Source organism: Dendrobates tinctorius, unplaced genomic scaffold, assembly GCF_039654945.1.
Source record: "Dendrobates tinctorius isolate UK_male_01 unplaced genomic scaffold, ASM3965494v1 ptg000464l, whole genome shotgun sequence".
Classification (NCBI taxonomy): Eukaryota; Metazoa; Chordata; class Amphibia; order Anura; family Dendrobatidae; genus Dendrobates; species Dendrobates tinctorius.
This window is the reverse complement of record NW_027362126.1, coordinates 786,875-798,883: the sequence shown is the minus strand read 5'-3', so window position 1 is coordinate 798,883 and position 12,009 is coordinate 786,875. Positions and strand designations below refer to the sequence as shown.

The 12,009-nt window shown below is 46.8% G+C and overlaps 1 protein-coding gene across 10 annotated transcripts in view; it reads right to left on the bottom strand.

Moving 5' to 3' along the window:
• Window positions 1-12,009, bottom strand: part of PTPRO (protein tyrosine phosphatase receptor type O) — a 570,099-nt gene that overhangs the window by 292,989 nt on the left and 265,101 nt on the right. For 9 of the 10 annotated variants that reach the window (XM_073564603.1, XM_073564604.1, XM_073564608.1 and 6 more), the window contains one exon: window positions 8,924-9,082. The exons of the other annotated variant lie outside the window; for it this stretch is intronic. In XM_073564603.1, the coding sequence (XP_073420704.1) occupies window positions 8,924-9,082 (159 nt within the window). The remainder of the gene's footprint in view (window positions 1-8,923; window positions 9,083-12,009) is intronic. 10 annotated transcript variants of the gene reach the window in all.

Below are 12,009 nucleotides of genomic sequence, written 5' to 3'. Positions count from 1 at the left end.
GGCAGCCTTTCTGGTCACTACTTATCCTAAATGTAGTTCCTGGACTGACCTGAGGGTAAGGGGAGCACCAGAGAAATGCAAATTCTGAATCGGGACTGAGAGTGGGATAGACAAATAAATCTCTAACACATCTAATAGATGCATCTTTTCTGGGAGGCTGCGGGCTATTTTTAGGCTGGGGGGGCAATATCCATGGCGCCTTACAAGCCTGAGAATACCAGCCCCTCACTGTCTGCTTTAGCTTGACTGGTTGTCAAAAATAGGGTTGAATCCACAGCGTTTATTCAAATTATTTATTTGAATAATTAAAAAAATTGGAGTGGGGACCCCTTTATTCTTGACAACCACCTATGATAAAGCTGATAGCTTACGGGTGTAGCCCGCAGCTGTCAGTCTTGCCTGGCTGTTAAAAAAAATACAGGGGAACTCACACTGTTTTTTTTTTTAATTATTTAATTAGAGAGCATGCGGTGGCTGATGAAAACTCCCATCAGCCGCCACCTGCTCTTGCTGTTATTAGCGGCAGCAAGTGTAGGCTGATGAGAGCACTAGTTCCATCAGCTGATGAAGGTGACCGAAGGTAAACTTTTTACCTCCGATAACAGCTGCAGGCTCACGCTGTCACCTGACAGTGTGGAAACTGTGACTGTCTGAATGGTGACAATGATTTTACCTCCAATTAGAAACAGTGTTTGCCGTGCTGTCATGCACATGACAGTGCGGCAAACACTAGATGTTCGGGACCTTTCCAGTGAATGGGGTTTGGGTCTGGGTACTGTCCTGGTTCCCGAACTCAAACTTTTTTTTTAACTATTTGTCCGAATCCGCTGTACCCAAACATCCAGGGGCCCGCCCATTTCTACTCGTAATCATTTTTCACTTTCAGAGTCAGAAAAATCTTTTTTTGGCCATTTTGCCTAATAATCCTGTTCACCCTGAGAAAGGGTGGGGCATCCTGAGGCCACAACCCCTTCAATACACATACATATCACATGATCTGTTTCATCCAATCAGCATTCCAGTTTGTCACGAAAAGGGGGTTTGACCTTTGGCCAGCACACGGCTATCACATGTGCAGGGGGTCTTATCTTAGTTATCACGCCGCCTACAACAATGTGATGAAAACAGCAAGCTAGTCTTGACCTATCAATTTACGGCAGGGGCTTATTTTAGTTATCTCACAGCTGCCACAATATATCATGATGAACTGCCGAGATTTATGTATATCCCACTTTCTAGTTCCGCTTTGGAACTTGCAGCTCTCCGGCGCCCTCCTTACCCTCAGGTCAGTCAGTGAACTGCACCTAGGATAATTGATCGCCAGATGGGTCGCTTCACTGTGGACTGGCTATCAGGAATGCTGCAGTGAGGGAATTATAAATTCTCTGGCCGCAGCCAAACAATTAGCTTATAAAACCTGTTCCGTCACTGCCAGCGCTACCCACCTAGCCCAGAACACACTTCGCTGCCACCAGCTCTGATTACTATATTAATATTTAAATTAATAAAGAGGTATGAAGCCAACCCAAATTAATAGCGTAAATAACGTCAGGCATGTGAAGATTCGGTATAGAACATGGAGACGAACTAGTAATTTTAGCACTGAGGCCAAACTCTCTGGCGTCGGTCTGTACCAGGAATGGCCGACTGCTGTTGACTGCTTTCAACACTGGAGAGCTGCACAGGGCTGTTTTCAAAGCTTGGAAGGCTGCCTCACATTCGTCTGTCCAGTCGACTGTTTGGGGTAGCTTCCGCTTGGTGAGGTCCATCAAGGGCTTTGCAAGGCTGCTATAGTTCTGTATGAACTGCCTATAGTACCCTGCAGTGCCCAAGATGGACATCACCTGTTTTTTGGTCCTGGGGGTGGGACAGGACACGATTGCGTCCACTTTCTCAGGCTCTAGACTCATGGAACCCCCGCCTACCCGGTGTCCCAGGTAGTGGACCTTGCTCATGTCCATTTGGCACTTTCCCGGCTTGATGGTCAGGCCTGCCTGCAGAATATGCTTGAGCACCTCCTGGAGGTGCTGAAGGTGTTCCTCCCAGTTGGAACTGAAGACAGCAATGTCGTCCAGGTATGCCACCGCGTACTTCTCCAGTCCCCAAAGCAGGTGGTTGACCATCCGCTGGAAAGTGGCAGGGGCATTTTTCAGGCCGTAGGGCATGACCGTGGACTCGTACAGTCCAAAGGGGGTGATAAAGGCGGATCTCTCCTGTGCCGCAGGGCTCAGGGGAATCTGCCAGTATCCCCGACTCAAATCCATGATGGATATGTATTTTGCGTTCGCCAACCGCTCATGCAGATCCTCGATGCGCGGCATCGGGTGTGCACCAGAGGTTGTGATGGTGTTGAGCCCCTGTAGTCCACGCAGAACCGGGTGGTCCGATCCTTTTTGGCCACGAGAACTACAGGTGAGGCCCACGCATTCTTGGACAGTTGAATCACCCCCAGCTGCAACATCTCATCGATCTCCTGGTGTATAACCTGCTGCACCTCCTCAGAGATCCGATAAGGTGTTTGCTATAGTGGGGCATGATTCCCGGTGTCCACCTCATGGACCGCTAACTCAGTCCTTCCAGGTCGGTTGGAAAACACGGCCCGGAAGGGTCCCAGCATGGTCCACAGCTGCGACCACTGAGTTTCGGATAGCGAGGAGCTTACCTCCATGTCCTCGATGGACCCATCAGCCTTGGCTTGGGCCGGCATGTCCAAGAGGGGGTCTTCTCCCCATCCTCAGGCAGGTTGCAGATCGGTAGGACGCAGGCTTTACGTTCGTGATGAGCCTTCATCATGTTGACGTGAAAGGCCTTGCGCCTACCCCGAGCGTGGTCAAGCATGACCACGTAGGTGATCGGGTTGAGTTGTTGGTGGATGACATACGGGCCTTCCCAGGCTGCCTGAAGCTTATCTTTTGGTACCGGGACCAGCACCCACACCTTTTGACCCACCTGGTAGGTCCGCTCCTGGGCGTTCTGGTCATAACAGTGCTTCTGGTCAGCCTGAGCCTGCACCATGTTGTCATGCACCAACTGCGTCAAGGTCTGCATCTTGTCACGAAAGCGCATGACATAATCCATGATGGACACTTCAGAAGGTTTCGGCTCATCATCCCAGGAGTCTCTTACCAACCCAAGGGATCCCCGGACACACCTGCCATACAGGAGCTCGAAGGAGGAGAACCCCGTTGAGGCCTGCGGAACTTCTCGGTAAGCGACTACCAGGTGTGGGAGGTACCGCTCCCAGTCGCGCCCTTGGGTCTCAACCAGCATGCGGAGCATCTGTTTGAGGGTACCGTTGAAGCATTCACACAAGCCATTGGTCTGTGGATGATACGCAGCTGCGTCACCTGCATTTTCTTACAGAGAGCCTCCATTAGGCGAGACATGAATTGGGTCCCTTGATCGGTAAGCATTTCCCTGGGAACTCCTACCCTTGTAAAGATGGTCACCAGTGCATCCACCACCTTATCTGCCCTGGTTGAGGACAGAGCTACTGCCTCTGAGTACCGGATAGCGTAGTCTACCACGGTGAGGATCTATCACTTTCCAGAGCTGCTGGGGATGGCCAGCAGGCCCACAATGTCCACTGTGATTCTCTGGAAAGGCTCCTCTATCCCTGGCAAAGGGATCAGGGGAGCCTTAAGAGCAGGCCCCCCTTCCCCACTCTTTGATAGGTGACACGTGAGCGGCAGTATTCGGTCACGTCTGTCCCCATTTTGGGCCAATAGAAGTGTTGAGACAGCCGGGCCATAGTTTTGCTGATACCTAAGTGTCCAGCAAGTGGAATCTCATGGGCAATCCGTAAGAACTCAGCCCTAAAACGATAGGGGATGACCAGCTGTCTTTCTTCAACCACTCCTTTTGGGATTCTCCGGGTACTGTCTCTCGGTACAACCTTCCTCGTTCCCAGAACACCCTCTCCTTATCAGTCCCGGAGGTGGGCGTCTCAATTTCTCCAGGCTCACATCTGAGTGCTGAGAGGCCTGGAACTCCTGGCTGGAGGCAGCCAGAAGTGATGTCAAGGTCCCCTCCTCACTGGGACCCTCTGGGACCTGCTCTGGGTCCACCTCTGGTTCAGTCACTCCTGTAGCGAAGGAGGGTCCAGAAGGCAGGGCGCTACCTGTGTTCTGGGCACTCTACCTGCGGGTGACAGCAGCTACATAGGCTGTCTCCACGGGGATTCCTACAGACCCATCAGCCGGAGCTGCTATGGGCTCTACCTCCCCATCCACCCCCAACACTTCAGGAGCAGGGCTACTTATGGGCCAGTTACCTTCCTCGGTGGCACTGGTCAGTTGCATGGCATCACCTTCCTCACGGTTCCCATGCATCTCCCCATTTCCTGTAGCACCGACGCTTGCCCCTGTTAGGGGTTCCTCAACCGTCTCACTCCACAGAGCGACGTGGCTGAGCATTCCTGTACCTGTGGACATATCAACCTTTGCAGAAAAATGATTATCAGGTTCAGCTGGCACATTTACCTCATTATGAGCATAATTCCTAGGGAAAAAATGGTTATCAGATGCATCATTACTTGATAAAGCATTGTCAGGTAACACATTCAGTTTCCCATCATCAATATCATCAGGGTTAGCATTACCCTTATTATAAGATTGGGGAGGGGTGTCAGGTACGTAGTATGCAACCATCCTCCCCAAATCAGTCCCCAATAAGACATCAGTGGGCAGGTTTTTGGACACCCCCACTTTCTTCACCCCGCTCCCGGCACCCCAATCAATGAAAACCCGGGCCATCGGCAAGGGGCAGCGGACGCCCCCAATTCCAGTCACAGTGAGGGTTTTCCTTGGAATATACTCTTCAGGGTCAGCCAGTTTGGGTCGGATGAGGGTTCGTTCAGCCCTGGTGTCATTGAGGCCGCTAGCACGGATGTGCTGCACGTTGTCCTTGATCCTCCCAACCACCCCACCCACCAAGAGAATGGATGTGTTGGGCCCAGAGGCATTGGCTGGGGGGTTCTTCTGCCTCTCCGGACAATTGGCACTGATATGCCCAGTCTGATTTGCAGGCAAAACACTTGCGAGTGTCTGAAGTAGGCTTGGTGTTGGCAAAAGAGACAGGGCCTCTGGAGGGACAGCTGACAGGGGCACTGGGGTTGGTTGCAGGCTTACCCCCTCTCCAGCTGGCGGTGACTGTCTTCCGTGTCTCCAGTTTCCGGTTGGCCTCATATAGGTGTCGGCGATCTGTGCTGCTTTGTCCGCATTTGTTGGCTCTCGGTCCAGTATGAACTGTCGGACCTAAGCTGTGCAAAGATGTAAAAACTGGTCTTTGATCATCAGGTCTTTCAGCAGTTCAAAGGTGTTCACTGACAGTCCGTGGATCCACTGGTCAAAATGGGTCCTAAGTCCTTGCACCACATCGATATAACTGTCGTGTGGGCCACATTGAAGGTTCCGGAACTTCTTGCGGTACACCTCGGGTTAGCCGGTATTTGGCGATCAGGGCCTGCTTGATGGCCTCATAGTTGTTATCTTGTTCTTGCAGGAGAGAAGCAAACACCTACAGAGCTTGGCCTTTTAGCCCTGGGGTCAAGTACCTGGCCCATTGGTCCACAGGCAGCTGGTACTGTCTGCAGGCTTTCTCAAAGGCCCGCAGAAAAGTGTCGAAGTCTCCGTCCATTTCCATCACGGGAAAATGCTCTGGCCGGGGTTTAGGGGACGGAGCGTGGCTTGCCTCACTGCTTGTCGTGGTAGATGAACTGGCACTGAGCTTGGCCAGTGGCAACTCATGGTCCCGCTGGGCTTGGCGCTCGGCTCTCTTGTGCATGCTGGATCAGCTGCAGACGTCCAACATGGTCTTCGGCAGGGTGTTGTTGTAGGGCCATTTGCAGATAGTGGTCCACGACTTCCTGGCTGTCAGTCAGGCCGGCCTGCACCTGCTGGACCTCTGCAGCAGCACCATCAGCACTGGTGCTGCCTTGTGTGCCCTGGCTCTCCTCCCATTGCACCAGAGCCGCGACCAACTGGTCTTTGGTTTTGTCGGCGGCGTCAGGCTGGTTTGATGTGCACAGGGCCGCAAGGGCGTCCTTGTTTAGCCGCTTATAATAGGATTCTCCTCGAGTAGCCATGGTTGCCAAATAAAAGATAGGATAGAAAAACAAAGAGAAAGGGATGGGGTAATCGCAAGTACACACAATTGTCTCAGGACTAATAAACACTGAGTTTCATTCTCCAAACTATGCTGCAGGGTCCTCGGAAGAATCGTGCAAGTTTTAGTGGGAGGGATGATTGCTCAAACCAGATCACTAATGCTCTATGATCCCACCGCTCTGCCACCAAATGTCACGAAAAGGGGGTTTGACCTTTGGCCGGCACAAAACTAACACATGTGCAGGGGGGCTTATCTTAGATATCCAGCCGCCTACAACAGTGTGATGAAAAGAGCAAGCTAGTCTTGACCTATCAATTTACCGCAGGGGCTTATTGTAGTTATCCCACTGCTGCCACAATATATCATGAACTGCCAGGATTTATGTATATCCCACTATCTAGTTCTGCTTTGGAACTTGCAGCTTTCCGGTGCCCTCCTTACCCTCAGGTCAGTCAGGGAACTGCACCTAGGATAATTGGTCGCCGGATGGGCCGCTTCTCTGTGGACAGGCTATCAGGCATGCTGCAGCGAGGGAATTATAAATGCTCTGGCCACAGCCAAACAATCAGCTTATAAAACCCCTTCCATCACTGCCAGCACTACCCACCTAGCCCAGAACACAGTTCGCTGCCACCAGGTCCGATTGCTATATTAATATTTAAATTAATAAAGAGGTACGAAGCTAACCCAAATTAGTAGCGTAATTAACTTCAGGCATGTGAAGATTCGGTAAAGAACATGGAGATGAACTAGTAATTTTATATTTTACTCCCAAGAAGGTATGCAGTGTTTACAGAGGGTATAAAAAGATTTTACAATATGAGACAATTAAAGTATGTACAAAGTGATTGTCGATTACAAATAAAAAGAGGATTAAAACAGAAAATAAACACTCACATGTTGCTTAGATCATTCCAGGCTAACCATGCTGGGGGGAGGGGCGACACATCAAAATGCATGGAGGGTCTTGATGCAACAGCTGGGCTGAGTTGCAGTAACTTATACTTCTGGGCTTGTGACATCACTAAAGCGGCTGGTTTACTTGCACCCTCCCCTAGCTGCCAGAGTGCACATTTTGGTAAGAAAACTTAAAATAATAATCATAACTTGGCTTGAGAACCTAGCAGAATAACGGCAGACACATCACTCATCTTATATTGAAATTAGCTTCCTAAGGACTCCAAACTCAGACTAGCTATTCCACTCTGTTCAGGAGATATCCATTTCTTGGGTTCTGCTTGGCGCTGGAACCGGGAAAAACATGGGCTTCGAAACTCCGTCGACGCACGTTCCAGATATGTAATTTTCATATTTCTAACATAACCTGACATCGAGTTATGGCCTCTTTAATATCTCACATATATACAAAGGAAAAGCACATGGTTTTTGGGACAAAGCCGCTCTTGGCCTAATAAACATTCCTGATGGAGGAGCTGATGGGGGGGAGCATGAGTCTGCAGCTATGAAGGTAGCTGAAAGTTCTAGAAAAAGTGTAGAGAATGGGAGATTCCGGAAGGTGTGCTCATAAGGGGAATCATAGATCATATTCACATTATCGTGACAAAGTTTATAAACCTCGGGGTTTGAAAATTTGCTTAAAAATGATGATATTGTCAAAATACTCACAGCCTAATAATTGTGCACAAAGTGTATATGTTAAAATAAACCAATACAATCCACCAAAAGCAAACCCTCCTGAGGCCTAACCCAATGTCTCCTAAATCCACAGCCTAACACAGGGCTCCATAACAGAGCCTTACACGGTGAAATCTAACCAATACTGCCTAATCAAGTGTCTGCTAAATCATCCATGGCTTAACCCATGCCTCAACCATATCCTAACCCATACCTAAACCATAGTCTAACCAATAACCTAAACCACAGCTTAATCCATAACTTAAACCATAGCCTAACACATAACCTAACCCATACCTAATGCAATAGCCTAACCCATACCTAAGCCACAGCCTAATCCATGGCCTAAACCACAGACTAATCCATAACCTAAACCATAGCCTAATCCATAGCGAAAATCATAGCTTTATCCATAGCCTAACCCATTCCTAAACCATAGCCTAAACCATGACTTAAACCATAGCCTAATCCATAACCTAATCCATAACCTAAACCATAGCCTTACCCATAACCTAAACCATATTCTAACCCATACCTAAATATAGCCCAACCCATACCTAAACAATAGACTAACCCATAAGCCTGAACCATAGCCTAACCTAACACTGCCTAACCCAGCGGCTACTAAATCATCCATAGCCTAACCCATAACCTAAACCACAGCCTTACTCAATGCTGCCTAGCAGATAGCCAATGTCACCTAACCCTATCCATAGGCTGATCCGATATCTCCTAACCCACAGCCTAACCCAATCACACCTAAATCCTTCAGCACAACCTACTCCATAGGATAACCCAATGCTTCCTAACTTTCTTTCATTACGATCAAAGCCCATGAGTCCTTCCTACACTAACCCAATGTCTCACGCTAAATCCATGCACCCTAATCTGCAAATAAACCCAAATTCCTCAATTCTCTTCATCCCAACAGCTCGCTACCAAAGCAACACATTCACTTCTAACTATGTTGCAGGAAACAATACTAAAATTTATCTTGCCTTAGTACTGCCCTGTTCCAGCGTCTTCCCGATCCAGCACCTCCCATCACTGTATTCACTAGCACTCTAGTTCTTATTCAAGGTCTTCCATATTTAAGGCAAAACTTTAGTAAATCTTCATGATGATTTCTAAATGAACCAAGTGGTGAATAAGCAGTAACTGGACAAGGAGGATCACTTACTGATATAAAAACTCACAGCTGTAGAGTCACTCTCTCGAGCAACACAGGACCCGGAGGAGCTGAAGGATTTTATCGTTAGCTTGTATTTCCCAGCTTCCTTCAGCACGATCATAAACTCATGAGTGTCCTCATCGACTGTCGAAACGTCTGTCATGTTTTCTAGATTAGGGTGAGCAGAAATAGTTGTAAATATGCCAGCCATAAAAGATCCATTGTACTAACAGATCACCAATGTACCAACGATAAAAGATCCATAGTAGTAACAGATTGCCAATGTACCAGCCATAAAATACCCATAGTAGTAACTGATCAACAATGTATCAGCCATAAAAGACCCATAGTAATAACAGATGCCAATGTATCAGCCATAAAAGGCCCATAGTAATAACAGACGCCAATGTACCAGCAATAAGAGACCCATAGTACTAGCAGGTCACCAGTGTACCAGCCATAAAAGACCCATAGTATTAAACAGATCACCAATGTACCAGCCATAAAAGACCAATAGTAGTAACACATCACCAATGTACCAGCCATAAAAGACCCATAGTAGTAACAGATCACCAATGTACCAGCCATAAAAGGCCCATAGTATTAAACAGATCACCAATGTACCAGCCATAAAAGACCAATAGTACTAGCAGGTCTCCAATGTACCAGCCATAAAAGACCATAGTAGTAACAGATCACTAATGTACCAGCCGTAAAAGACACATAGTATTAAACAGATCACCAATGTACCAGCCATAAAAGACCAATAGTACTAGCAGGTCTCCAATGTACCAGCCATAAAAGACCCATAGTAGTAAACAGATCACCAATGTACCAGCCGTAAAAGACACATAGTATTAAACAGATCACCAATGTACCAGCCGTAAAAGGCCCATAGTAGTAACAGATCACCAATGTACCAGTCATTAAAGGCCCATAGTAGTAATAGATCACCAATGTACCAGCCATAAAAGACCCATAGTATTAAACAGATCACCAATATACCAGCCATAAAAGACCCATAGTAGTAAACAGATCACCAATGTACCAGCCGTAAAAGGCCCATAGTAGTAACAGATCACCAATATACCAGCCATAAAAGACCCATAGTAGTAAACAGATCACCAATATACCAGCCATAAAAGACCCATAGTAGTAAACAGATTACCAATGTACCAGCTGTAAAAGACCCATAGTAGTAACAAATCACCAATGTACCAGCTATAAAAGACCAATAGTAGCAACAAATCACCAATGTACCAGCCATAAAAGACCCATAGTAGTAACAGATCACCAATGTACCAGCCGTAAAAGACACATAGTATTAAACAGATCACCAATGTACCAGCCATAAAAGACCCATAGTAGTAGCAGGTCTCCAATGTACCAGCCATAAAAGACCCATAGTAGTAAACAGATCATCAATGTACCAGCTATTAAAGGCCCGTAGCAGTAACAGATCACCAATGTACCAGACATAAAAGACCCATAGTAGTAACAGGTCGCCAATGTACAAGCCACTAAAGGCCCATATTAGTGACAGATCGCAAATGTACCAGCCATAAAAGACCCATAGTAGTAACAGATCACCAATGTACCAGCCATAAAACGCCCATAGTACTAACAGATCTCCAAGGTACTAGCTATAAAAGACCCACAGTAGTAACAGATCACCAATGTACCAGCCATAAAAGACCCATAATAGTAGCAGATCATTAATGTACCAACCATAAAAGACCCATAGCAGACACAGATCACCAATGTACCAGTCATAAAATGCTCATAGTACTAACAGATCATCAATGTGCCAGCCAAAAATGGCAAATACTAGTAATAGCTCACCAATGTAACAGCCATAATGGCCCATATTAGTAACAGGTAGTCAAGGTATCAATCATAAAAGGTTTATACTAGTAAAACAGGAATGGGGACCTTTTTTTATGCCAAGGACCATTTGAATATTTATAACATCAGTCACATAAAAATTATCAACTTTAAATTTATCCTGTTATATTTTAAACAATTAGATACCTCCCCCCAATGTGATGGCTGGAGCTGCTTCTCTATGGTGAGGTGTGATGCTAGGTAGTATTGATGATGTTGCTACTCACAACTGCTTTTCCAGGTTTACATAGGTATTGACCACAGCCTTTTCTTTGGGATATGTTTTGTAAAGCACTCAGAGCAGTGAATTATTGCCAACACAGATGTATATTACACTGTACATTCCCTCAAATTAGGAAATTCATCACTGCTGAGGTTACATTTATAGAACTCAAGTAGTGAGAGATCTGAAGTATACATAACATAGGGCACAATGAGGATGCTGTGTGTACAAAGGACACACTGAGACTGGTTTGTATACATTGCATAGGAGACACTGAGGTTAGAGCATATACATTACATAGGAGACACCGGGACTGGTTTATTACACATCATATAGGAGAAACTGAGACTGCTGTAAACATGACATAGCATACAGTAAGACTGTTGTATATACATCACACAGGAGACATCGAGATTGCTGTATATACATGGCATAGGATACACTGAGACTGATCTATGTACATCAAATAGGAGACACTGGGACTGGTGTATATACAATCACATAGAAGAAACTGTGACTGCTGTCCCTCAAAGGGACGCAAACACAGAGCGCGCTAACTATGCCCAAAAAGAATTTCCTGGTGCTGATGCTGGCCAGGACGGTTGCATGTGCAACATTCAGTAATGAATATTTGGTGTGCATGCTCTCAGTGTAAGGAAGAATTAAAGGGTTTGTGGCCAATAAAATAGAGCTGCCAGTCCAAACACTGCAGTCCCTGGGATTCTGTCCGTGCGCCAGAGGAAAGGATATTTACGGACCACGAGCAGGAGATTCCCCACCATTGTAGTAAAAGACCATCAATGTACCAGCTGTAAATGACCAATACCAATAACAAATTGTCAATATACCAGTCATAAAAGGCCCATGCTTGTAACAGGTCACCAATGATAAGTCCCATACTTCTAGCAGATCGCCAATGTGCCAGGAATAAATGGCAATTACTAGTAACAGATCGCCAACTTACCGGTTGTAAATGTCCAATACTAGT